General features: G+C 32.2%; 3 protein-coding genes across 12 annotated transcripts; 1 reads left to right on the top strand and 2 right to left on the bottom strand.

Moving 5' to 3' along the window:
* Positions 1 to 251: 251 nt before the first annotated feature.
* Positions 252 to 4,784, bottom strand: LOC130816074 (uncharacterized). Its single transcript, XM_057682658.1, has 2 exons — positions 4,467 to 4,784; positions 252 to 626 (listed from the first exon to the last, which is right to left on the bottom strand). Exons 1-2 carry the CDS (start codon positions 4,582 to 4,584, stop codon positions 397 to 399), a joined length of 348 nt encoding a protein of 115 aa, XP_057538641.1. The 5' UTR covers positions 4,585 to 4,784; the 3' UTR covers positions 252 to 396.
* Positions 4,785 to 8,410: 3,626 nt separating this feature from the next.
* Positions 8,411 to 13,357, bottom strand: LOC130816073 (uncharacterized). 7 transcript variants are annotated; one of them, XR_009042695.1, is made up of 5 exons: positions 12,840 to 13,265; positions 11,011 to 11,315; positions 10,862 to 10,912; positions 10,073 to 10,739; positions 8,411 to 8,593 (listed from the first exon to the last, which is right to left on the bottom strand). XR_009042695.1 is itself a non-coding variant. In XM_057682656.1 (4 exons), the coding sequence occupies exons 2-4, from the start codon at positions 11,159 to 11,161 to the stop codon at positions 10,615 to 10,617; spliced, it is 327 nt and encodes a 108-aa protein (XP_057538639.1). In that variant the 5' UTR covers positions 11,162 to 11,315; positions 12,840 to 13,357; the 3' UTR covers positions 9,405 to 10,614. The 7 variants fall into 7 exon arrangements, 1 of the variants encoding a protein (XP_057538639.1); XR_009042697.1 differs by lacking the exon at positions 10,862 to 10,912 and having other exon boundaries at positions 9,551 to 10,739; XR_009042694.1 differs by lacking the exon at positions 10,862 to 10,912.
* A 768-nt stretch (positions 13,358 to 14,125) lies between these two features.
* On the top strand, positions 14,126 to 27,274 carry LOC130816071 (uncharacterized). Of its 4 annotated transcripts, XM_057682651.1 has the most exons (10): positions 14,155 to 14,262; positions 14,374 to 14,481; positions 14,623 to 14,741; positions 17,150 to 17,218; positions 21,243 to 21,272; positions 21,779 to 21,811; positions 23,104 to 23,174; positions 24,729 to 24,810; positions 25,718 to 25,810; positions 26,030 to 27,274. In XM_057682651.1, the coding sequence occupies exons 3-10, from the start codon at positions 14,637 to 14,639 to the stop codon at positions 26,087 to 26,089; spliced, it is 543 nt and encodes a 180-aa protein (XP_057538634.1). In that variant the 5' UTR covers positions 14,155 to 14,262; positions 14,374 to 14,481; positions 14,623 to 14,636; the 3' UTR covers positions 26,090 to 27,274. The 4 variants fall into 4 exon arrangements, with proteins under 4 accessions (XP_057538635.1, XP_057538634.1, XP_057538636.1 ...); XM_057682652.1 differs by lacking the exon at positions 14,374 to 14,481 and having other exon boundaries at positions 14,126 to 14,262; XM_057682653.1 differs by lacking the exon at positions 14,155 to 14,262 and having other exon boundaries at positions 14,269 to 14,481; positions 26,004 to 27,274.
* Positions 27,275 to 27,312: the final 38 nt, after the last annotated feature.

Here is a 27,312-nt window from a genome sequence, read left to right as displayed (position 1 = left end):
CCGACTTTGTAACCGAATCCGATTAAACCTGACTTTAAAAATGATTTAAAATTATGAAAAAACCATATGAACGCAAAATCCGATTTCAAACGAAATCAACCTAATTATCCAACTGAACACCTCTAATTGTTAATATGCCTTAAGTCATTGTCTCAATAGTCAACATCATCGTGGCCCGGGTGTCCTGGTTAGTTGTTAACAATTACTACATTTTTATTTTTATTTTATATACTAAAAAAATCTACTAGGAGTGATCTTAAACACGTTATTTAATAATTCAATAAATCATAACATGCCCAACAAAGTCAAAATCCAAAATCCAAAATCCAAATACAAGGTTTAATTATACATAACATCCAATAATTAAAGGGGAGAAATAAATCCTAATAAATAAATTTAAAATTGGAAAATAAGTACCAAAGTAAAAGTAAGATAAGCTAAGAAGGTTGTGGTGAGGAATGAAGGATTAGGAAGCCATGGTGCATGATTTTTACGAGTAGCTGGAGCCTTTTTACCATTTATATTCGACACGCCACCGCCTGCCGCCGCTGCTCTGCCGCCCCGGCCCTGTTTATCGTACGAGTGAATTGTATAATGTCCCCAATCAACCTTTGGAATACCATCACCTATAACATTTTTAAATTGTTAGCACAAATTACAAAGTTACTTGAAAATTCTTAATGCTCATTTGGTTGTTGTCACTTAATGATAGTTATGGAAATTGTTTATATGTAAATTGTCAAAGAACCAATTCAACCAAAAGTTTAAATCGATGGTTGAGACTTTATAATATGTTATATACTCTAACACGCCTAACGCCTCCTCATACGAGAGCACATTGAGCTAGAAGTGTAGATGCACACGGATGCTGAATATTCCACTTTAAATGAGAGGTGGTTGAGATTCGAACCTGTAACTTCTTGTCACGTTGGCTTTTAATATCATGTTAAGGAACCAACTCAACCAAAATCTTAAGCTGATGGTTGAGGCCCAAAGATGTTATATACTCTAACATAAATTTTCATGAAATATAAAAATACTATTTATTTCCATAATGATGAAATTTTGATTATAAAAAGTTTATTTGTTCACTTATTTATATTTGGTTTTAAAACTATAAACAAATTAAAGATTGGACCAATTATATTTGGTTTTAAAAAGTATTTATATAAACTTGAATAACTCTCTTGTTTATGACTCTTGCAACCGTAGATGTGGGGCAAAAACTCCTTCAAATAAACTAATTTAGCATTTCTATGATAATTTAGAAAAATTATTGAAATTAATGTAATGGAATAAATATTGATGAAAATGATCCCGATAATCAAATATCCTATGATATTGTTCTCGATAGTAAATATATTTATATAAAAAGATTGATAAATAATTGAGAATCTACTAGTCTATTTATTTAGGATTTTCTTTTTTATTTCAATAATAAAGGATTAAAAACTCACGACCTACAAGAGAAATTAATACTTGAGAATTGAAGGAATATAAAGAGAGCCTAGGGGAAGAAATTTTCCAAAATCATAATCTAAATCAATTTGTTATACTTACAAATTGATCCGCGGATTTACAAATTACAATAAAATTAAATATATTAAATATTATTTTTAAAAAATAATGATAATAAGGCTTGAACTTACGTGGCTAGGACAGTGTTGTCGCCTAGGTTGCACTAAAACAGACACGGACACGGACACGGACACGGACACGACACGGGTACGGGAAAACGCCAACTTAAAAATGGCGGACACGGGGACACGAAAATGGTAATATAATAAATATATCAAATTAAAGATAATTTTACAATCTTTATTAATTTATTCCAGACAAAACCATTCAAATCCAAAAAATTCTCAGAAATACCCACATCAAATTTAGAAATCCCAGCTTTGCCAACAATTCATACTAAAATTCCCTTTCTAGAAAAAATTACCTCAAATTCCCCACAAAATTAAGTGATTCTTATTCTTCTCTAAATTTTGTTCTTCTAACATCAAAACTGCAAATCATTTTTTTCTGTGAAAATATCAGAAAATTTTGAAGATTATTCAAAATCAAAAAAGAAAAAAAACCCAGAAAAAATAAAATTAAAATTGATTTCTTCTCCATTAAAGGAATTAAACCCAAAAATTACCAACAGATTAAGAAGAAAAAAGAAGGGATTAAGTAAGAGTTTATCTGACCTTGAATTTGAAGAATTTATAGGGTTTATGGATTTGGGTTTTGTTTTTTCTGAAGAAGATAGAGATTCAAGGTTGGTTTCAATCATTCATGGGTTGCAAAAATTAGGAAAAAATGATGATAAAATTGAAAATAATGATAATAAATGTGGTAATAATTCATTAATATCAAGACCATATCTATCAGAAGCATGGGAAGTAACGGAGAAGAAAAGAAAGGAAAATAGTTTTTTTTTTAAAAACGTGTCCTTGACTGCTTGCCGTGTCCGCGTGTCCGAAAAATATTAAAATATTGGACACTTCATTTGGCGTGTCGGACACGGATTTTCGCGTGTCCGTGTCCGACACGGGACACGCCAGTTCAGGGAAGTTTCCGTGTATTCCAGGTTGTCGCACTCACACTCTAATATTTTTACTAAGTTAGTTAATACGATTTTTAACATATTTAAAAATATAACTTATTAAATATTCTTATTAATAAAAACTACAGCCGCAATTAGCTTAAAAAAAATTGGCAAAGTCAGTAACTATAGAAATTTGGAGAAAAAAATTTGGAAAAAAAAGCTCCGACACCATGTAGAAATTAATGGTACGCACCCGAAAAATGATGCCGTTGTATTATGTACTCCTTCTTTATATATAATACAATGAAAGTTAAATTAGGCAAAAGATAATTTAGGAAATGCTCCTAAAATATCGTAACCAAATAAGTAATTATTCCTAAATTACCTTAACCCCATCATATGAGATATTTACACAATAATATCGCAATATTTACACAATAATATCGCAATAGTAACACGAATATTCTCCCTATGCCAGACAATTACTTTAACATTATTGTTTATTGGTGACACTTTTTAAAATATTCCAACTTATTTTAGCCGCATCCTCATATTTTGTACCATTAAATTTTATTTTATTTTTGATATGATTCACGATTTTTTTATTCTTCTCAATTTAACTTATATTTTCATTTTATTTGTATACTCTCTTTTATTAATTATTAGTGTCTTATTTGATTTTTTAATACTATTTATTGATATATCAATTTGTATTTTATCTTGATCTATGCATTAAAACATATCTATAGTCATGTGAAATCTTGTTTAACATTAATATTTTATACTTTTTAATTAAATATAATTTGAAATATTTATAATTGAATATGTGGATTGACAAATGTCATCATCATACCTGCCCGGTGCATTTCGCTCGTAGAAAACTATATTCAGAGTCTGGAAGGGAACGAAAGCGGTAACTCATACCCAAAAAGGAGAGTGCAGCTAAAAAATCCCTCGGCTCGAAAACAAAACTCGATTCATTTTTTAATTTTCCATAAAATATACTATTATCACTATTATCGATCCATTTTTTAAGAAAAATTGACATTAATAATCCAACCTTTCACTCATCCGTTATGAATAATTACATCTTTGGATTATTTTCTAATAATCCAACCTTTGTGATAAATTTGGCCACAACTTACCGTATTACTAATATTAGGTAATAATAGGATATGTTGCTAACAAACTAAATAAAAATTAGATTATTCACAGCGAACTAAGGGCAAACGTTAAATTATTAGAAAATAATTAAAAAATTAAATTATTCACCGCGGATGAGTAAAAGATTAGATTATTAATATCAATTTCTTTTTTATTCTCATCTCATTTGTATTGGTTATATTTCTTTAAGAACAAAACTGGATCCCAGAGGGATTGAATTATTGATTGGCGTGGATCCTACGGAGTTAATTGTAATTAAATAAATAACGAATAATTAATAATTGCGCTTTTATAAAAATAAGGCCCGTAACAACTTAATTAAATAAATTGTTTCGATAATTGATACAATAATCTCTATAATTATAAATTAAACGGACATTAAGAAAAATATAATCTTTTAAATAGAAAATATAATTTTTTTAAAATAATAAATTTAATGGATGAAAAATAAAGTCATAAATATTAAAAAAATATTAAAAGAAAGTTAATGAAAATATAACTATTAAAAAAATATTTTATAAAGTTAATACTTCATAAAAACTATTAAAAAAATATTTTATAAAGTTAAAATAAAGCCAATAAAAAATATGTAATAATTATAAGTATTATTTAAATATTAAAATAAAAATGATATAAAGTTAATTTTGTATGTGAACAAAACTTTAAGGAAATTATGAAGATAGTCTTGAAATTATACGATGATTGATGATGATGAAGATGATGGTGGTGCAAAGTAAATCAAGAACGAAAATGAAGCTAAGAATAATACCATGATGATGATGATGATGGTTGATTGGGGAGGTTGATGATGAGGTTTGGGAGATGAAGCTTGAGAATATAATTAGTAGAAATGGAATTAAGATGGACACCCCTGAAACTACTTTCATGGCGCCGCCGTTGTGTTGCCGATCTCTATAAATTATTATAATAAATTACTCCTAATCAGCTACTTCTAATACTCTCTATTATGTGTGGACTTTATTCCCAATTATATACATGTAATGTCATTTGTGGCTTCAGCCAAGCTACTTATCTACTTGCTCTGTTCCTTTCATTTTGTAACACTACGCGTTCGCGACAGCTATTTCAAACAAAAATTAAACCGACCCTGTAATCGAATTTGATTTGATCTTATTTTAAAAATGATTTATAATTATGTAACAAAAAATATGAACACAAAATTCGATTTCAAACCTACCCGAATTAAACATCTAAATCGAAATCAACCTAATGACCCCAATAAACACTTCCACTTTCAGGTAATAATAAAGCTTTCACATTAATATTAATTATGTTATGATGAATTAAAAGAGTACTAATGAATTAGAGTACTTGTATACTAACTTGTAATTGATGGTGACATGTTTTATAGAAAAATATTTATATCAATTACTAGTATAATAATAAACAAAAAAATATCAATATCAGTTGCAAATATATATAGTAGAATGAAACGGAAAAAGTAAGTTGTACTCCATTTGTCCCTAGTATTTTGCAACAATTACTATTTGGCATTTCATCAATTGATTTTAATTTTTTTTTAATCTTTAAGTTAAAATATAGTTAAATGAAATTTTATTTGATTCATTACTATTTAATAATTATTAATATTAGCTTTTTATTTTTTTTAGTTAGATATAATTAAAAATATGTTCTCTTTAATTAATACATTAAATAATATATAAAAATATAAAATGTAGCAAAATATTAGAGATCCGGACAATAATAATGAGTTCTTGTTAACTGATTGCATTTGGTTAATAAAGCCAACATTGATTCACGTGGTTACAGACGTACACAGTACACTCCTTTATAATCTTCTTTAATTTTTTCTTTTTATATTATTTTAGCATAGGCTAGAGAATTATTAGCAATAGATCTAAAATAGTTAATTTTTTCTGTAATTAGTGAAAACTAGATCATTTCGATGTAAGTTAGTTTTATATGTAATTGTTAGCAGTTTTAGTAGTTATAGTAGTTAATTAATTGAAACACTTAGATATTTGGTTGTTTAATTAGCTATGAAAATAAATATTTACTATTTAGTAAGAGAATTTATTATTTTAGCTGCTAGAATATTATTTATTAAAAAAAAATATAAAATAAAGTATTTACATGTAACAGTAATTTTTGAATTTAAAATGCACTAAAACTACTTGTACCAATTAAACTATATAACCTACTACTTTACTATTAAACAATGAAATTTTTGAAATGATGGGTTAATAAACGATATAAATACCTACTTAAACAATTACTTAAATTGCTTTTAAACCCCTGTCACATAGGTGGCAGTAGTGATGGCCACGGTTCGGGTTGGGCCGGTTCCATCCGGTTCCGTTCCGGTTCCGGTTTCACCCAGTTTCGGTTCCATTTGGAACCTGATTAGAACGTTCCGGTTCCGGGCGGTTCCAAACAGTTCCTTGGCGGTTCCAAACGGTTCCTTGGCAGTTCCGACGGCTCCAACTTGCGGGTCGGACCATCGATTCCATTTTTATTTTTCCTTTAAATATAATATAAAAATACTATAATAATTCGGACGTACCTTTGATGATTACTTGATTATTAGCGAAATTCATTGCTTGTCATCGTTATTAAAATATTTACTAAAAAGAATGAAAAAAATAAATTAATAAGAAACGATAAAGATGATTAATAAAAAAAGTGGGAAAAAATGGACTTGAACTTAGTACCCGAAGGAATACTAAGCTGCCTACGTATCCGAAGAAATCAAAGCCCACGTAGTTCTTTGTCATACCTTTTATTTGTAGTTGTTGAATGTTAATTGATCATTGTCTGATTGATCTTATTCGTCTTCGTCATCATCATTTGGTTGGTTAGATGCTTCCGTTGACTCTCCTCCTGACGATGATGCAGATGTATCTATCATCATCCATCGATTATCATCGCCTTGATCATCATCGTTCTTTAGTCCTTGTGTTTGAAGCTCCGCTTTTTTGCATGGATCCCAATCTTTTTTGCAAACACATATTTAAATACTATGTGGAGCAAGACGAGATCTCTTTTCGTCTAAAACTCTTCTACCTACACTAAAAGCAGACTCCGACGCAATCGTAGAAGCAGGAATTGCAAGGATATCCTTTGCAATTCTCGATAATATGATAAATTTTATAGATTTTTCTTTCCACCATTCTAAAATATTATAACTACCTTGGTCAATTTCAAAGTGATGTTTAAGATAAATATCTAATTCTAAGTACGAAGTGGAGGGTGAAGAAGAAGATGATTCTACAAAACTATCATCTTGGCTTATTATGTTAGCTATTACGAAATTATAATAAGTGGGACGTGCCGAGATGCAAGCACGCCTAGACGTATCGCGACTTGGGTTATATACACTAGTATAGTAATCATAAAGTTCTGCTAAAAGTTTTTTACAAGTTCCAACATAATTATGTACATCACTAGGCGAGCGATCTAATGATTGATAGTAAAATCCAATTAATTTGGTAAGGACTTCTGTCTTAAAACATGGGTCTAAAATTATCGCAATTCCATAAATATATAAAAGGAAAATCAGTAAAATATGTCTTCCACTTGTCCATCATATCTGCAAGAATCGGCTTTAAATATGTGTTAGTATCATCATGCGAATGTTTAAGAAGATGATAAAAAATAGTAATACATTCACTTATTATTAAGTGGACGTTTGGGTCGTAAACATATGAAAAAATCTTAGTTGCGTGGTCATATGCTTCTAATATTTTCTGTACACCTATAGCCAGTTCCCATGTGTCATCACTTATATAGTTATCTGTAGACTCACTATAAAGTTGTGTTATAACTGGACGATAAGCAATCGCTTTTTTAATAAATCGTGGGTTGAGCCCCAACGTGTAAGAGTATCTAATGACCAATACACTTTTTTTAGTTGATAATGGTCACATAATTGCTTATATCTTCTCTTTACTTGTCCAACTCTAAGCCACTTCACTATATCTCTAATGGGATCTATTAAATCACTTAATTGTTTTATACCTGCTTGGCAAGATAAGTTTACTATATGAGCACAACAACGTACGTGTAATAATTTACCCCCAAGGATAAAACTAAATGCAGGTTCGTTATACAAAAGTTCGATGCATTTAATGTTAGCGGTTGTATTATCGGTAGAACAACAAAATATCTTATCTAACAAGTTCCATTCTTTACATATCTCTATTAATCTGTATTTTATGTTTTCACCCGTATGTCCTTCTAGCATTACTTCAAAAGCAATTATTTTTTTTTGAAATAATCCAATTTTGATCTATTCAATGTGCTGTTACACACATATAAGTTTCTAATATGGGGGAGCAAACCAAATATCAGTTGTTATGCTAACCCTGCCATTAAAAGATTTAAACATTTCTATTAATTCATAGCGCATTGATTCATATAATTTAATTGTGCGTGGTTTAAGAGTGTTCCTAGGGATTGCTCTATATTGTGGTTGCAAAGTTTTTCTAGTGTAATGCTCGTATGCCCTACTTTCACCATGGTTAAATGGCAATTCATCACAAATTACATATTTAGAAAATTCATCAATCATATCATTACGATCATATTTAAAAGGCATACTTCCACTGTGTAACACCCTCAGAATAGGTCGAACTTTTGAAAACACCTTTAATGAAAACATGAACCAAAACCTACTCATGGGAGTGTTACCGCCACATCTATTTCTAATAAAATAGATGTAAGGCTAACGACTAAGAAATAACTTAATAACTTTAAATCCAAAAGAGGGTTTACAACATAAGAGAAGACTGAAACGCAATCTATGTCCATATAAAATTTAAACAACTTAAGGTAAAATTTAAACTGAAATACGACTCTAACAAAAGCTATGTTTCTAGGTGATCCTCACTCCACGATTCCCTCGCAATCAATAACCTGCAACATAAGAATGCAAGAAAAACAAGGGAAAAACTCCCAAAATCAGGAAAATTGAGTAATTCCAACTCCATCCCGTAAGACGATTAAGTTTGAAAAAATGATTTAAGAAAATACAATATAATCAAATTGAAAATAATTTTAGAAAATAACATATAGCTGAGTTTAATAGAAAACAATTTGAGAAAATAATATATATAATATCATATAAACCAATTTATTAATTTGATAATTAATAATGACAAACACATAATCAATTTTAAATTTGAGGGAACGAGAACGCCAGTAGGCCGAGGCTTTACCCCTATACCTACTTCAACAAGAGGTCGTCACCCCAAATAATTCAAGGCCAGCAGAGTAGTCTCAGGGAACTCTAGTGTGCACACCCCTTCTACTTGGATCACAACAAATAGAAGGAAGACCAAACATCATATCAAGTATCAGAAATAATAATACCTGTCGGCAGCTATACTAACCAAACAGGGCAACATGTTCATCACCCTTATACTTGGATCACAACAAATATAAGAGCTTCATTTCCCTCGTGTGACACTTTACGTGATTTAATATATTTTAATAATTAGTTGCGAGCACACAAACTTAAAATCAAACATGCATTATACATTTTATTTTATGATCATAAATTTTTCCCAATAAATATATATCTCAGGAATATCCAACTGAAATCTCATTTTCCAAATCACCATTCTAACATCAATTGGTGGCAATAGGAATATCCAATTTCGTTATCAAAATAATAATATAAATTTTATCGAAATAAAAATTATAAATTCAAGTTTGACAAAAATAATAGTAAATATAATTTGAGAATATATTAAGCATAACATCATATAAAATAATGTCATATCAAATCATGCACCCATTTAAACACATTAATTATCACTTAGCACATAATACTAACGGGATAGTCCTAATTAGATGGACATTGAGAATTACCTTGTCACGCGATCCTAGACAACGTACGCTCCTAATAATCTCTGTCTACGAATTCACTGTCGTTAATATCGAAATCTTGCGTTTTCTTGACTGAATTTTAAGCAATTGGAAGATAAAGGAAGTAATTTGTAGGAGAAGAAGGGATTGTGAGTAATAATGTGAATGAAATTAAGGGTAATTGGTTTAATTTATAAGAGGTAAGTGAAGTTGGTTATAAGGTTTAGAGGAAGGAGTGGGAAGTTATTGTTAATGGTGTGGGAAGTTATTGTTAATGGTGGGGGAGGTTATGTTTTTATTTTTTTATTTTTTTTATTTTTTTTTTTCTGAAATTTATTCATTATTATTATTATTATTATTTTTAAAAAAAACGGTTGTTACATACACTCCCCCTTAAAACAAAAGTTCGTCCTCAAACTTAAAGTTAACTACTGATGTTTTAAAAGAAAAACAAGATTGGACGGTTTTGATAGACTCGCATCACCCCCCTATTTTAAAAAGTTTCGTCCTCGAAACTCAACGTACCTGTTCGAACAGTTCGGGTTATCGCTTTCTCATGTCAACTTCGATTTCCCATGTAGCTTCTTCGGTTTGCTGGTTCGTCCATAATATCTTGACCAACTTAATTTCCTTGTTCCGGGTACATCTTGTTTTGGTATCAAGGATTTTTATTGGTTTTTCTTCAAAGGTAAGGGTTTCATCAAGTTCAATGGTTTCAGGTTGTATGATATGTGAAGGGTCATGGACATATTTTCGGAGTTGGGATACATGGAAAACATTGTGGACTTTAGCTAGGTTCATAGGTAGGGCTAATCTATAGGCTACTTCCCCAATTCGTTCCAATACTTCATAAGGACCTATAAAACGAGGACTCAATTTACCCTTCTTACCAAATCTCATGACACCCTTGGTTGGTGACACTTTGAGCAAAACTTGTTCACCTACTTCAAACTCTAATGCTCTCCTCTTTTTGTCTGCATACGACTTCTGACGATCTTGCGCTTCCCTCATGCGTTCTTGGATCGTTCTTGGATTATTATTATTATTATTTTAAAAAAAAACGGTTGTTACACGCTGGGAATGTCCCACTGTCGGCTTCCACTTGTGGTCCCGCTGCCACTTGCTGCATGAGTTTCTTTTGTGATTCCATGCTTCTTTGCCAAATGTTTGTTAAAAGATCCCGTACCACCACCTATCACGTATTCACAAAACACAATAAATGAATTTTTAATACATTCTTGATTTATAAAATATGAATATCACTAGGAGGTGGTTCTTTTGTAAAATACAACCACACATGTGAAACAACTCTACCACTAGGAGGTGGTATCGCCAGAAAATGTTGTCTTACTGGTTCATCTTCATCTAAATTTAAATATAAAGACATACTCAAATACCACAATATATAAATAAATAATAATTTAAAATTTAATCAATTTGATGAATGAGATTATAAAACTAACCGATAGTTTGGAAATTAATTGACTCGTTTACCACGAGCTTGTCTTTGTTGTTGTTGTTGTAGTTGTTCTTCATGTGATCTTGTTGATGACTGTCGAGATCTTTGTATCTCAATAGGGGTCGTTGGTTCCTCTTCTTGTTCTTCTTCTTCATCAATTTGTTATTTCTCTTTCCACTTCTTCTACATAATCGTGTAATTCTTGGTCGTACCCTTCTGGATAATTTGGTTCATAATTATAATTACTAATCGAAGGTGTTGTTGATACCGACGGAGTTGAAGTGACCTTTCTTTTGGAACTAGAACCTCCTAATGATTTTACCACTTTAGTAACTTTTTTCAAAAAAGAAGACATGATAATATTGAAATAATAATGGAATTAAGAAATAAATAGATAATTAAAAGACTAATTATGTAATTAACTAAATTAAGAAATAATTAAAAGACTAATTATGTAATTAAGAGAATAATTGCGTAATTAAGTAGAGAGAGTAGGAGAAGAGATGAGTTGTGAATAAAAATGATAGAAAATGATGTGTATTTATAGTAAAAATTACAACGGCTAGTTAATGGCTATTTTTTGGACGGTTCCAAAGAAACGCTGGGCCGGTTCACCCTGCTGGTTCGGTTCCGGTTCTAAGGAACCTGTGGTCTGGGTGAACCGGCCCACGGTTCTTAGGTCCGGTTCAAGCAGCTTTTTCCAGCGGTTTCACAGTTCCGCGGTTCGGAACCTGTCGCGAACGATTCCAATTTCGGGACGGTTTCAAGCGGTTCAGGACCGGTTTGGTTCCGGATAACCCGCTCAGTGGCAATCACTAGGTGGCAAGGAAATTCTTCAATCACTGTATATATATAGGGATGCAAACGGAGCGGGGCGGGGCGGGTATTGGCTTTACCATCCCCATCCCCATCTGGTAAATCAATCCCCATCCCCATCCCCATCCCCATCCCCACGGTGGGTATAATTTTTTTCCCCGTCCCCGCCCCGATGGGTTTGTACCTAATACCATCCCCATCCCCATCCCCATCTGGGTATCCATCCCCGTCTAATACCCATTTTACCCGCCCCACCACCCGTCAAATCCCCGCTTAATACCCATCTGTGTCACATATTTATTTTCAATTATTTGGGCCTTAAAACCCATAATACATATCCAAACTCCAAAGTCTCAATCATGTTTATATACCGTGAACAAAATGTAAGACAATCTCTAGCAATAACAGAATTAGCAATTGATCCCTTAGAACGAGACACACAACGAACAACCATATATAATTGATTAATGTTTTGTGAGAGAAATCAAGCAACTATCTTCTAAGTATATAATCTTACCTAACAAACTTTCATATTAAATCAATAACTTAAATCATTTAAAGATTAAAAAAAAAAAACAAAATCAGTAATAAACAACAAAAACCAAAATCAAACAAAAACCAAAGACAAAAACTAAACATAGAAAAAAAAAATTGAACAAAGCAAAATTGCAAAAACTACATGTACAGCAGGTAGCATCAATGGAAGTCAAAAGCACCAACCATGGAAATCAAACAAATTACAGGAAGATAAAAAAAATCAGACTAAAAAAAAAACAAAATATAGCAATTTATTTATTGATATTATAATTTCTAGTTAGTATATACTATATAGTATATACCCGTTGAGTATTGATCGAATTACATGTATTGAGATTCTAAGCAGTATATAATTTACTCTTTAATGTAATTAAATTCAAATTCAATTGTTCTTATTAAAGAAGCAAACAGAATCATCCAGCAACAGATCAACAACAACATTATTAAAGAAGAAATACAAAGGAGTTTCCAGAAGCATACCTATTGATGGTTTCAAGATTGAAGAAGATGACGATTGACTGGAGAAAAGAGAGACGATTAAAGAAGATGACGATATGCAGTTTCAAGAAGAGAGAAAAGAGTGTTTCAAGAAGAAGAAGATGGGAGAGAGTGCAGCAGTGAAGCAAATGAAGCAGTGACCAGTGAATGACAGAATGAGTGAAGCAAATGAGAAATGACGGCCAGCATTAGGTTTTGAAAGAAATAATTTAGGGTTTTGATTTTTGAAGCAGTGAACTGTGACTGTGAAGCAAATAATTTTTAAAAGTTTTCTGTTTTCAAAGGCCCAATCCAAAGTTTTTTAAAAAATTTGAAAATAATTCAAGGTTTAAAAAATTCAGAAATTTGAAAAATAATTTAGGGTATTCCAATTTTCAAAATTTGTACATTTCGTAAGGCGGGGCGGGGCGGGGATGGGGCGGGTAACACCTAAAACCCATCCCCATCCCCATCCCCGCGGTGGGTATGAATTTTATACCCGTACCCGCCCCATGACCCATCAAACCGGTCCCCATCCCCGTCCCGATGGGGCGGGGATGGGGCGGGTCTCCTATTAGACCCGCCCCGCCTGCATCCCTATATATATAGTTAACTACCCAATTCTCTTGATCATCTTAACTTTGTCATTTGCAAATCAATTAATTTTTTTTGTTTTACTTTTATACGTGGCTTGAAGTCATTCATAGACACGTAAATTTATTTTTTATTTTTTTCGCAATTGTTGTTAATAGTGCTTCAAATATTTTTTGCAATGCAGCTTGTTAATTTATAAGTATGAATTTTTTGTTGAATATAGTTTTTTTATTTTTCCAAATTAATCATTTTTATTGATCATCACTAAATTTTACTAACTAAAAAATTATTAGTAAAATGAATTTCTTTTTATTGATTAAAACTACTTTTAATGATAAAAACTAGTGATTAAAACTAACTAAAAAAATGTTGTAACACACAACATGACTCGACACAACCCACATGACGTATAGGCTCGTGCTGTATACCATTGGCCATTGTTTGAGGGTGATCGTTTGGTCGATAAGACATGACCCCTTATATATAGGACCCGCACTGGCATCTTAGTTCGTCCCTCTGTTTTCTTTATTTTGTCACATTTGCCATTTTAGTTCGTCCCATTCATTTTGCATCTTACATCATTTCTATTTTTGAACAATAACCCATCACTTTTTAACTCCTTTTAATTTATTTTTAATTTTATCTACATAATTTATTATGAATTTCTTAAATTTCTTATAAAGAGTTAAAGACGAGAGACTAGAGACTAGAGAATAGAGAATAGAGACGATTGGGGAAGGAAACATTTAATTTAAATTTAAATTTAATTTAAAACTAAGAAATATTGAGAAAGGGAAGGAGCTGTTCAAGGCGTAACAGACTTTGTAGTGTGGTATGCCGAAACACTTCCTTAAATTTTCAATTTCCTATCCATTTTTCCATTTTCTTCTTTGATTATGTTACTTTTTGGATAAAATCTTTCTGAATTTGGGTGTGTTTTCAGTCATTATTACAGTAGCTGTGTACAATCCTGCTTATTGGGGGTATTATATTGCGGAAAATTAGGGTTTTTTGGGGGGAAATTAACTGTTTTGTACCTTTCATGACTCAGGTACATGTAATCAGTTGTCTAAATTTATTTGAATTTTGATTTTTCAAATCAACAAAAACATATCAGTATAATTACTTGAATAGGATTTCACTACTTGATTGGGTTATCTAAAATGCATGTCTATGCTGGCTATGCTTGCAGCTTAGAAGTTAGAAATGGAAAAAACAACTGAAACTGCTGCCTCTGGATCTAGATACTCCAATGTGACCAAGTCATTTAATGGATGCCTGCGTTTTTTGCTCACTGAATTTTCTTTTGAGGTGAGTCTTAGCAATCTACTTTTGGGTTTTGCTTTTCAATTACAAAGTAATTCTAGAATTGATTAGATAGCTTTCCGACATCATTATCTGTTTTGATTGATGCACCTTGTGTTGTGCAATAGTGTAAACATCATCGATTCCACTCCTATTTGTGGGGATATTTGAATTTGTGATTTCTGATACATAGAGAGGACAGTTGTATTTTTTGTTTTTGTTTTTGGCTCTATTATGCATATGGTAAACTTGTTGATTTTTCCACGTTTTTTTAGTCATTGTTTTAGAATACCATGTTCAGCACAGGTTCTAATACTGCAGCTTTTATTTTGTAACCTTATACTCTCTCTATCCCAGCACAAGGCTCGCCGTTACTTGTGAACAAATTTTAAGAAAGATGTAAGTTGGTGGACTGAATTAAAGTTGGGGAATGTTGTGAGGCTCAAACAAATGCAACTTTGTAAACAGGAAAATGAGTCATTTGTGCTTAGATGGAGGGAGTATAATATTATGAATCGTTCCACCTTTTTTGTCGTTGACATTAGATTTTACCACTTCTAATGGTTTTCATCCGCTTTTTGTTAAGTTCGAGGGAAAGTTTTACGGAAATTGTTACACTTAATCAATAGCTGGATGGAGAGTCAAATATGGTAAAATCTAAAGTTTGCAATTACAAAGTGAAAATTTTTGCAAACTTACATAAGGTAGTAAAATTATAATGTGCATAATAAAAGGCAGTAATATTTGAAAAATCTAAAAAAACTTATTGCTTCATTTCTTATAGAGTAAATGCTATTTTAAAGGTGATGCTTCAAGGAATTGGAGTGACTTCTTTACTCTTAGTCGAACTTTTTGCGGTGTTTGATTTTAGAATTCTGTACAAATTTTGGATGCTGTACCGTTAACTTTGCAGTAACCTTAAAAACCTTGACAATGTGATGTCATTGTGGAATAATGTATGTGAAATCATGTCGTTATTAGTTTGATTTCGTAAAATCATGTTGGTAGTAGTTTGATTTCGTGGTTAGCGGTAACCTTAAAAAACTTGACAATGTGATTGCAATGTGGTTATGCAATTCGCACTAGAATAATGTACCATTGGTCTATGTGGAATCTACTGATGGTCATTGCTTTGTGGTGTCATTGTTAAGCTCAACACTTTGTGACTATAGCTAAGCCTTTGAATTTGTAGTTCAGTTGCCTGATTGTAGCAGACTTATCTGGGTGTTTTGTGGATATGAACTGTGTGGGACTAAGGCTCAAGGGATCAATAAATTATGGAAAATCTGTTTGTGTTATTTACTCGACAAAGAGCATGTTACAAAGTCATGTTTGATGCATTGAAGCGCGAAACGCAAAATTATACCTCGTATTGCGTTTCAAACCGTTCATAACAAAAAGTTTGAAGATTAACTTTTGAAGACAGGGGGTGTAGCTGCATGGGAAAGTTTGAAGATAGCCATGCACAACTTAGCTTCTATTGGTTGAAATTTTGTTTCCTAATTTTCTGTAACACTAGATTAACGTTTTTTGTTTCGAATCGAATTTCATTTCGTGTGATGTTGGTTTGATGGTTTGTATGTGCTAGGGGGTGTAGTGCTGCATGGAAAGTTTGAAGATAGCCATCCACACTAAGCGTGTTAAAAATGTTCTATTAATGCAGATTTAATGTAAACCAGAGTTCTATTGTGAAACTACTCAGTGGTGTTTTAAGCTCTTTAGTCTTTAGGTGAAGGTTTTTCCCCACTTTCCAAAGGTTCATTAGTCAAAATCATTGGCTGATTTTAACTAATGCTTATTTTTTCTATTGTTTTTGATTTTTATTGTAATTAGGTCTTCAAAGTTGTCTAGTGTTACTAAGAGATTATTTATTTAGTATAAAAAGATTCGTGTTGTAAACAAACAACAGATTGGAATATTATTGAGATTGACTTAAAAAGAACAAAATTCAGCATTGATTGTGTGAGTTTGTTTGCTTGTATGTGATCAAGTGGCTGGTGGACCATATTCATATCCTTAGATTGTCTTCAACCTTTGAGTGTTAGGTGAGAATATCTCTAAGTGCAAAAATAAGGCTTGATTTTCAGTGAAAATCAGTATTTCTAACTTTGCATGTTCAGACTTAAGTTAGAGATTCATATCCCATTTTCATTTATAATTTGTTCGACTCAATACTGGACAAATCCAGGTCTGTGATGATGCAGGATATATACTTTTTGGTGTTGCTCACTTTTTAAAGGGTTCTTTCAAGTCTCTTGTCTTTGCTGCCTGACTTTGTTAGGACAAATTACCCATGGACTTCAATCTTTAACTTTTGCACTTTAAATCCTCCTGTTGTTTGACAATATGTTGTTACATGTGTATTGTTATTCTGGTAAAGACGTGTTTAATTTGTTCTGTTAATTCTTTTTTAGGACTTCTCGAGAGCTTTCCCTAAATTTTCTGGAGCTGAGCAAGACCAGCTGTACCAGCTATACGTACAGGTTTTCTCCCTCCTAAATTCTGTGAAAGTTTTGACATTCTATTTCCTTAAAATTGCTTGAATAATACAGCTTGAATTAAACATTTGGATTAGATGGAAATAATTAACCCCATAAAAAGTTAACTGATAGCGTGATGTAGTACCCGATTGTATCTTGAGGGAAATGTTATGGGAAAATTTTAGGTTTTTCAAATTGTTCTTTGGACGATTCATCTCTCTCTTACGTTCTCTGTCTTCCATTCATAAAGAGAGTTCATTCTCTCCCTTCCATTTTTTCCTTGATATGAAGACAGTTAAATGCAAAAATATCAACCATCAGAATCAAGTAAAAGCAACCACAAGAAGAAATTGATCTTCTTGAAGGAATCCATTTTAATTTATGCTCGAAATAAGCCAGGAATTACTTGAAGTTGTAATTGGAAAGAAGCCATTATAACAATTCATCTTCTTCCCAAACCAATCCATTTAATTACAACAAAATTGGTTCTCTAGAACAAATACCAAACCAATTATAATTTTACCCCAATAATTATGTCAATTACTATGCTCCCTGTACTTTTTTTGTGTCCCAAATTATTTTCCCTGTATATATTTTGAGGAATAATAGACGAGACGTTACCGGTTTTTAAATAATTTGGATCTTTAGAAAAACAGAAAACTGGATGTGTATTAGCTACTAGCTGAATTTTTTTTTTTGAAGCAGTTTATCAGCATCATTGATGAATCCCTTATCTATACAAATGAGCTTTTTATAACTTTAAATGGGCAAGCTTGTTTTCTCTAATTAGTGTAGTGTATCCTGCCATAGTTGTAAGAAGCTTTTTTCTGGTGCCTATTACTTAAGATTAATTTCTCAGAAGCTTGCTTATTAAGAAAAGTAAAAAGAAGGAGGTTAGTAATACATGTGCTTTTGCTCATAAACTTCATATCTTATGGCCAAAAATTCATAATTTAATAATTTATTCGTGAATATATACTATCTATCTGCTTTTCCTTTGCCAATTTGAGCTTTTACCTCACTTGAAACAGCCCAAATCAGCGTAAACAATATAATAATAATATTGTCTACAAAGCACAGCGGAAGACTTATAGAAGTCTGGGCTGAATCCGACCTGTGGCTCGATAGCCACAGCAACCAATATCAGAGTATTTAAAAACTTTACAAAACTGTAATACAATTACTTACAACCCAGTTATAAACTAAATTAATACATTGTAAAATATCTATTTTTTATTTAAAAAAAGACATGATTTGTCGAAATGTCATTATAAGTTAACCTTCCGAAAACGATGTCCTCGCTATCGCAACACATGACACATAAATGAGCAGCACATCCATCTGCACTAAAGATGGCAACCTGAAAGTGGATCTACCCCCTGTAAGAGATAGACCCTATAAAAAAAAACGGTCAACAATTGCATTGTTGAGTAATCCAACAAACTATTACATTTATAAACAAGTCCAAACTCTTTTAAAAGACCGTCTAATTGACATAAATACGGTTATGAACCTTTAGTTCATAACAAATTAAAATACGGCTATAACTGTACAAGTTAATAGCAAAAATCAAAATGCGGCTATTACTTTATAAGTCAATAGCGAAACAAGACGGCAAATGAAAAATATGATATCATTTGCGAAACAAACAAAACTTTATATACCAAACGTATTTATTCAAAACTCATATTAAATCAATAATTTAACAGCACTTTAAAACGTGGGAATATATGGACCGTCAGGAAGTAGGCTTGATCTAAATCCTGAGAACACGGGTGATCGTCATCACCGAAAATACGGTTCTTGCAAGAACGAACGGGATCGGGGGCTCGAGACCGATTCGAATAACCATTACCTATTATCAAGCTATAGGATTTCACAATAATCCGGATATAAATATCCGTTGCCAATTCCCAAAAACGGACATTTTTCAATGTCGAACATTTCAATATAAAACGAATCAATAAATCACTTGATTTTCTTTTGAAATCAATAACCATAACTCATTTTCATAGTACAATATATTTAAAAGCTCACATTTATAAGGTTGTGAACATACAAAACATAATCTTGACCAAGAACTAGAAGTAAGGTCAAAACGAAGATAGAGTCCAAAGTTTCGAACACCAAAAATTATATGATTTTGCTCAAATATCAATAGTAGTAATATCACACCTTATAAACCATAACTTGAACTTTGAAATACTTGAATTAAATTTAAAAGATAGGATAGTAGTTTGCTTGTGGATTACCTTCTTACACCATGAATAACATTCAATAATTAAAATACCAATCCATAAAGGGAAAACAATAAACCTAAGTTAACCTCAATTACTCAATAAATAACCTTAAACCTCCAATTTATTTTATACTTCCTAATCCCACATAATAAATTCCATTTTAGTACCATAACAGGACACTTGTTAGTAATTTGGTCATAACTCTCTCATACGAACTCATTTTGGGGCGATTCAAGTGCCTACGTGATCGCGACTCGAAGCTCTACAAATATCATGAAGACACCCGAACCCAAAAACAATCAAAACTTTCCCAAAATAGCCAAAACAGAAGGTTCAGTATTGATTTTCATGACAGCCTGCGGGTATGCCACTGTTTTGAACATAACTCCCTCATACGAACTCATCTTGGGGCAATTCAAGTGCCTACGTGATCGCGACTCGAAGCTCTACAAATCATATGTAGAAAACAGAACCCAAAAATGGCTAGAAGAGGCTCTAAATCAGCCAACAACAGTGAGGACAGAACCTGATTTTTTAATAACTCTAAAGGAACTTTGCTCTTAAAGTTTGAAGATGAATCAAAACTCCAATTCGCAACCACTAATCAAATACTACCACATGAATTAGAACACAATGAGAACCCAAATGAATCCAACATCAACACATGAATTAATTACCCAATTTATTTCATAGCTTCTAGTTCCACTTTATAAATCCCGTATTAGTACCATTTCAGGACATATCATTACTAAAATAGACATAACTCTCTCATACGGACTCATTTTGAGACGATTCAAGTGCCTACGCGATCGCGACTCGAAGCTCTACAAATATCATGAAGACACCAAAACCTAGAAACAATTACAACTAATCGAAAATGGGCAAAACAGAATGCTCAGTTTTTGAGCTAAAATCTCTATCCAAATACCAAATTACTTTAAAACATTCAATTAATACTTAAAAGGAATAGTTTGTGGATTACCTCAATCACCATTGAAGGACCTTGCAATCTTGAACTTCAATTTGAGTCACAAAATCCCCAAATCAATTTACAAAACCTTAACATTTAAATTTGAAAACAAAACAACCAAAAGAAGGAAAAGTGGTTACCAACAATAAAGGAAGGAGGAGAAGTGGTTGCTGTTGGTGGTGGAGCTCGTGGCCGGGCTGCCGGTTGATGGTGGTGTTCGTGGGTCAGCCGTGAGTGAGGGAGAAAGGAGTAAGGTAGCTGATTTTGTTTTTGTGTTTGAAAATGAAGGAGTAAGGGTAATGGATGAGGATAAAGAAAGATATGGGGAAAGGGGTGTGTCGGTTTATTTGTGGTAAAATGGGTTTTTATTTTTAGCTTTGACCCATAAAATTCTATTAAAGCTGTCTCATCGTAAGACAGTCTTATATAAGACGCGTTGTAAGGGTACAATAGACGATTTATAAAATAAGTAATATTTCGTAATTGGTAGTATGAATAAGAATTGCATTTACGAATTTATTTTTCAATACTTTATTTAAATTTATTTTTATAAAGATAAGATAGTAATCAATTAATAAAATATAATTAAAATACACTTTTATCGAAGTACTCTTTATACGAATTTTATACATTAAATAAAATATACCTTTTTCTTGAAAATATTAACAAATGAAATACTTGAATCAAGATTATCAAAATAATAATATTATTACTCGAATTAACATACTTGATAACCCCAATCAGCTTAATCACTTATAATTAAGCTTTATTAAATGTAGCCTATTTCATCACTCCTTTCCCGTCTTTTTCTTAACAGGTCATTACATCGTTACATGAAACTTTGCAGGTATTCTTTGCTTTTTTGCTCTTTAAAATTTTTTTTTAAAGAGATAAGTTTCATGTGCAATATATAGAGAAAAAGAATGAGTTGAAAATAGGAAGGGGTATGTCTTTGTTTGCTTTAACGTGTTTCATATTCACTTTACTTTTTATGCATGCTAGTATATGACTGATGTGCCCCATTTTACAAAAAAAAAAAAAAAATCACTTGTAATTTGTACAATTTCGTCAAAGAAGAAACATGTACTCGAGTTAGGGCTCAAAAAATCCATTTTACATGAAGTTGTGAAATGGACATAGTCTTCTCTCGTGCAACATTGCGTTTTGAAATGTCTTTCTGCTTATGTACAACGTAAATTTCTACTATGATCCTTTCCAATTGCCCAACATAGATTTCTGCTTTTGTAGTATCTTGTGTTGGGAGTTGAGCATGCATGAACGTTTGTGAAGGTTTTGATGGTTCTGTTAAAACATGCCACTCTTTATTTGAGTTTTATGTTGCTCCTTTTTCAGGACGATTTCAGGTCAATATGCCTTGAGACACAGGTATACTTTCTACTTTATCTCCAAGCTAGTTGCAACAATTCTTGCACTGATGATTTCTTCTATAGATGTTGCTCTATTGTGACTGGGGTGTTGCTTTCTTTCGACATTGATGTTGGAGGGTAATGAAGTTTTTGGTGAACAATTATCACTTATCAGTAGCTTCATGACAACGGAGATCTATATTCTTTCAGTTCTTTGTCAATTTGTTAGTACTCAAAGTTCTGCATGTCTTTATGATTAATCATCAAATTAATCCTTACTAACCAGTTATTAACTTCATATAAATAAAAAGTGCAACTTCATTTTCTTTATGTGCACTATTTGATTTGGGCACACTAAATAAGCATTTATGAGGGAGAAAATGTAATTGTACTAAATTGCGATGTGAATACAAGGAGAGTCTTTGGTTTCCCCATGTGCGTGGGTGTAGTGTCAACATGGATAAACTATTGGATGACCGCTCACACACAAAAGATTTGGAACATTGTATGGAAGAACCACTCACAAGCACACAAAGGTCTGAACTCTCAAGAGGATCACTCACAATGAAGAATTTCAAGAAATACACAAAAAACACTTGGTTTCTTTAAGAAAACTCATTTTAAAATCAACTCAATAATATGTCTAAAACATGTTATAATCAAAGCTATATATATGGCTTGACTAGGACAAAATTCTAGCTCTTCAATTTGCTAAGAGAACACATGAAAATAGTAACTGGAAAATAGGAATTTAACAGCTGAATACCAAGTAACAAAATTACATGACAGATTTTCAAAACTTGTCAAAAATGTTCTAAAATAGTTTCTAAAACTGATAAACTAGTAGGCAATTTTCAAGTATACTTACTACTACATATTCCATAAGCTAAAATAGGACAGGTTTGGCATGTGCATGACCATGAAAGGTACTCTCCAGATATATTCGCAAAAAACATCACGTTTATGAAGAACAAACTTAAATTTTATTGCATTTCATTTACATCTATCCCAAAGGCAGATATGTACAAAAGTAAAGGGTTTGTAACAATCGTAACAAACTATGAATAACACCTTTTCTTATAGTATATCTTGAATACAAGTGAAATTCCATTTTGTCTATTAATTCCTACTCCAGTCTATGTATTATCTATTTTGACCTGTGCTTTGGAATTTGATATCCTGGACTTAGCATGTGGTTTAGGTATTACATCTACAACATCTTACTCAATGTCATGCACATTTACATTGTGACTTTGATCCGCGACATCTTTCTTACTGCGATGAACACTTGATGCTTCCTTTGATCTGCAGGTGGGTACCATTTTAGACACTGTAGAGCACCATGTGGAGCAAAGAAGTCTAGACCCTTTATGTTCACAAAAGTATGCCTTTTAAAATCCGTTATGTTACATTATTCATGGTGAATGTAAGTTTTCATCGTACTAGCAACTCCTCTTGGAGACTTTAGGTTTGAATAATCAGTCTTCAAAGACCATTCCTAGGAGTATGAGCTTAATAATTATTCCATCTCAGCCCTTTTGTGCCGTGTCGTATTGGTCATAGCAGGAGCAATGACTTGGGTCTATGGTAGGTAGTTCAAACTGTTAAAGGCATACAAATTGGCGTGCTCACAGTTTTGAATATTCCATCTTAGTAGTAGTAGTGAGAAATGGCACATTGTTATTGGAGCCGATGGATAGTTCTTTGATTTCAGATTGTATTAGACGATAGTAAAATGATGTATTAAAATATATGAGCATCTTATTCTTGCTCAATTTTATAAGGTGCAAGTTGCAAAAGGTCTCTTGGGCAGAGATGCAAGGAGAAGGTGTGGCCTTTTCATATGTGAGGCTCACATTTCTTTTACTTTTCCCACATATTGTTTTACTTTTCCTCTAATAAAAATGAAAATAAGGCTAATGGTGGGGACGACAACCATGACTAATGAAAGGCTGAGACAAACATGGTTGAAGCACATATCTACAACTTTTAACATTCATTAGTCGAATGATACTAGAAACATGCTCGTGGCGAGTCCACACCTATGCAGGGTTGGGGGTTCGAAAGTATGCAACATTACCCTTATCATGGTGTGTCAGATTTCATCTTTTGTGTTTTATATTCACGCTAGAGCATCTACCGCCGATCTTGCCTTTGAAATTGTTCTTGCTGAATTTTTCCTATTGGGGAACCGGCAACAGGGTCATCTACATCTAGTTATTGTCATAGGGGGCGATGTGATTGATTATTTTTCATTTCGCGACTCATTTAAAATTTTCCAATTATTTAAAAGGAGACAAAAGATATGTTAAGAGGCCTATCTTCCGAATAAAATGATCTTGAATCCTCCTATCATTGTTTAATTTCTTATTTTGATGATTCTGTCAATAAAGCCTGTTACACTTTCGTGTATATCTTAAGATATTGATCCTGGGACTTAACCTGTATGATATCTGCAGTTTTTTGTTTTTGAATTCTTTTTGCCTGAAACAAATTTTCTAATAGTTTAAATTAGATTGGAAGGTTAAATCATTCTGTCTCATCTTATTGAAGTTTGGCGTGGGGTACTTCTCAAAGTCATTATACCAATCCTTGGTTTTGCTATGTGTTACTAGTCTTCACTCTTCAAACTAATGCTTCATTTATAGCTATAAGCCTATAACCAAAATTAAGTCATCATACCAATTTTTAACTATGACTGAATAAATCTAAAATTCCTCGTGCTGATGGCAGGAATCCAATCGCATTGTCTCCTTGGCAAAAAAATTTTATACCATACAACTATATTTACATTTTTCTTTCCGCATAAGGGAGATTGTGTTTACCAGTATATCTAAACCTGCATGATCTATAGTTGTATTTCTGCTTAATCTATGTTTTGCTGTCCTTAAAAAATGCTCAGGTTCTGTTTTTCTTTATCTGTGTGTTGTATGTAGAACAAATCTTGGTCATGTTAAGCATGATCTATTGGCTATGGAGCAGGATGAGATCCAGTCATTGGAGCAGTTGCTAAACAAGGTATGTTTCATACTATTTTTAATTGAATTCACATTGCAAAAAGATACATTGTTGCTGCTAATATTCTGCAAATCACTCCTTTTTAACTGATGATGATGCTGGAGAAAATTTTGGGTCGCAAGTCGCAACTATAATTTTATACTAACGGAAGCTGCTTTTTCGGAACTTAATCCCCTCATTAATCAGTTAGTGAATTACTTTTCGTGGAACGATTCTTTTGTGCACATATTATCAGGAATGATTTGCTCACAACCGAGGTTTCTCTTCACACATTGAATAATTTTTGTCCGTCTAGCAGAACATTACTCAAAGAAGTTGATATATTAGGAGTTATATTCTTTTGATTATGTTTCATCGGCTTTTTTTTGTTGTTTTTGGGTCGGGAATTTTTTCCAGGTGTTTCATGTTTGAACAGTGAGACTTGCACATACAAGTTTACGACAAAACATAAGTAGATTACATTTCAAATTTGATAACTTAAGATTTTATCAGATATTGTTATCCATGATTTCTTAACAGTATGAATGAACCTTTTTGGTGAAGTTTAGGTCAAGGCTTCATCCTTGTGACTTGTGCCTGCTTTGAAAATTTGGTGCTGAATAATATTCATACTGCCATAGTAATAGACTGAATATTGTAAATAGAAAACAGCTCTATGATTTTTTTTTTATGGGAGTTTACATCTGTCAAATTACTCGTAACCTTCTGAATGATTCGCACCCGATGACCGCGTGGAACTTATACCGTATACATTATGCATCTAGCATAAGTAATACAAGATTGTAGATGCTTTTACCGCATTTATTATCCTAGCTTCTGCTGATAGAGCATACCATGGCTTACAATCATAAGGCAGCATTTAACTGCCAATTTCTGATATAGGATACTGACATAGATTCATAATCAGGTTGAAGATGAGAAACATAGCATCAAAGCTCAGTGCAAACTCCTTAAAAAGAAGCATGAAGATTCGTCTGTCGCTCCTGTTGCTATGAAAGAGGTACATGTCTAACTTTCTTGGCCAAAATTTTGTTGTCTTTTGGCACATAAACTATATTTATCCTTGCATAACTTCACGTAAAAATAGCCAATATACATGACGATTGCAGTTGAGAACTGATGTTTAACCTACTGCTTTATGCAAAGTTACTATCCTGGAGAAGATGGAGTATCTTTTAATGCGTAACTCACAGGTTTCATCATATACTATTGATCGCAGATAGACTCGCTGATAACAAAATACGGAAGCCACAGTGATGAAGTGTTTGAACATCTCTAGTAGGTGATAATTGAGATACAATACAAGAGATCTTCTAATCTAGGCTACAACAGAAACGTAATTTGTTGAAGATGCTACATTGCACGAATGTATGTATATATATTTATGTGGCTGTCATAATTCATGCTAATTTTTGCTAATATGCACTTCTAGTTTGTCTTTGCTCTTGGAAGATACTTAATTATTATTTTTGAAACTGTATGTTTACTTGGAAGCAAATGAGAATTCAGTGATCGTGATGTGTTTGTTTTGCACTGTGGTTTCAGGCTTCGAAAGCAATGCTTAGGCCTAGGCATGAAATATTTTAAATTTTTTCATTTTCAAACAAAATATAGAAGTATATATTTTTCATTTTTACATATAATTGTTTGTTGGTTATTTATTACAGAAAAAGTGAGCTAAAATGTCAAATGTCAATATCTAATGATAAATACTCATAACAACTTTTTAATTTTAACTTAAAATTATTTTAAAAACACTTTTTTGGGCTATTTAGCCTACTAAAATGGCATTAGCCAAACACTACTAGCTTGCCAATTCAAACTTTTAGTGTTCATCTTGAATTGATCAAGTTATGAGAGTATTGTCATCCTTTCAGATTTGTTCTATATTGCTTATTTGGACTAATAAAAACTAATCTATCTCTGTGCTTAAGATAAGAATATTTATAACAAGATTCACCTTATTAGATCTTACTTTTTAAACATCATTTGAAGTTATCAACCATCATAACTTGTTACCTATTATAAGCTTTTTTTTGGTACAAGATAATCTGAGGGAAGGGAGAGATCAGGTAAGGAAAATTTGAATAAAATAAGATTATTTAACAACTTAATTCCAAAAATAAGCTTCGTGAAAACTTAATTTCCAAAATAAGCGTCTGTACATCCAAACCTAGCCTTGAAGTAAATCGCTGTTACTAACAGCGAAAGACAAAAAAAAAAATAAATAAATAAAAGCCATAAGTCGATGTTACTAACAACGACTTAGGGAGTTGACCAGTCAACTCCTTAAGTCGCTGTTAGTAACAGCGACTTTAAGGTTAACTAGTCAACTTCTTAATCTCGTAGGTTGGAATGAGAAAGTAACTGAAAACTGAAAACTTAAAACGCATTAAGTCACTGTTATTAACAGCGACTTAAAAAAATAATTTTTTTTAAGTCGCTGTTAGTAACAGCGACTTACTCCAAGGCTAGGTTTGGATGTACGGACGCTTATTTTGA

The sequence above is a fragment of the Amaranthus tricolor genome, chromosome 6 (genome assembly GCF_026212465.1).
Source record: "Amaranthus tricolor cultivar Red isolate AtriRed21 chromosome 6, ASM2621246v1, whole genome shotgun sequence".
NCBI lineage: Eukaryota > Viridiplantae > Streptophyta > Magnoliopsida > Caryophyllales > Amaranthaceae > Amaranthus > Amaranthus tricolor.
The sequence above is the reverse complement of the archived record's forward strand: the minus strand, read 5'-3'. Positions and strand labels throughout refer to the sequence as shown.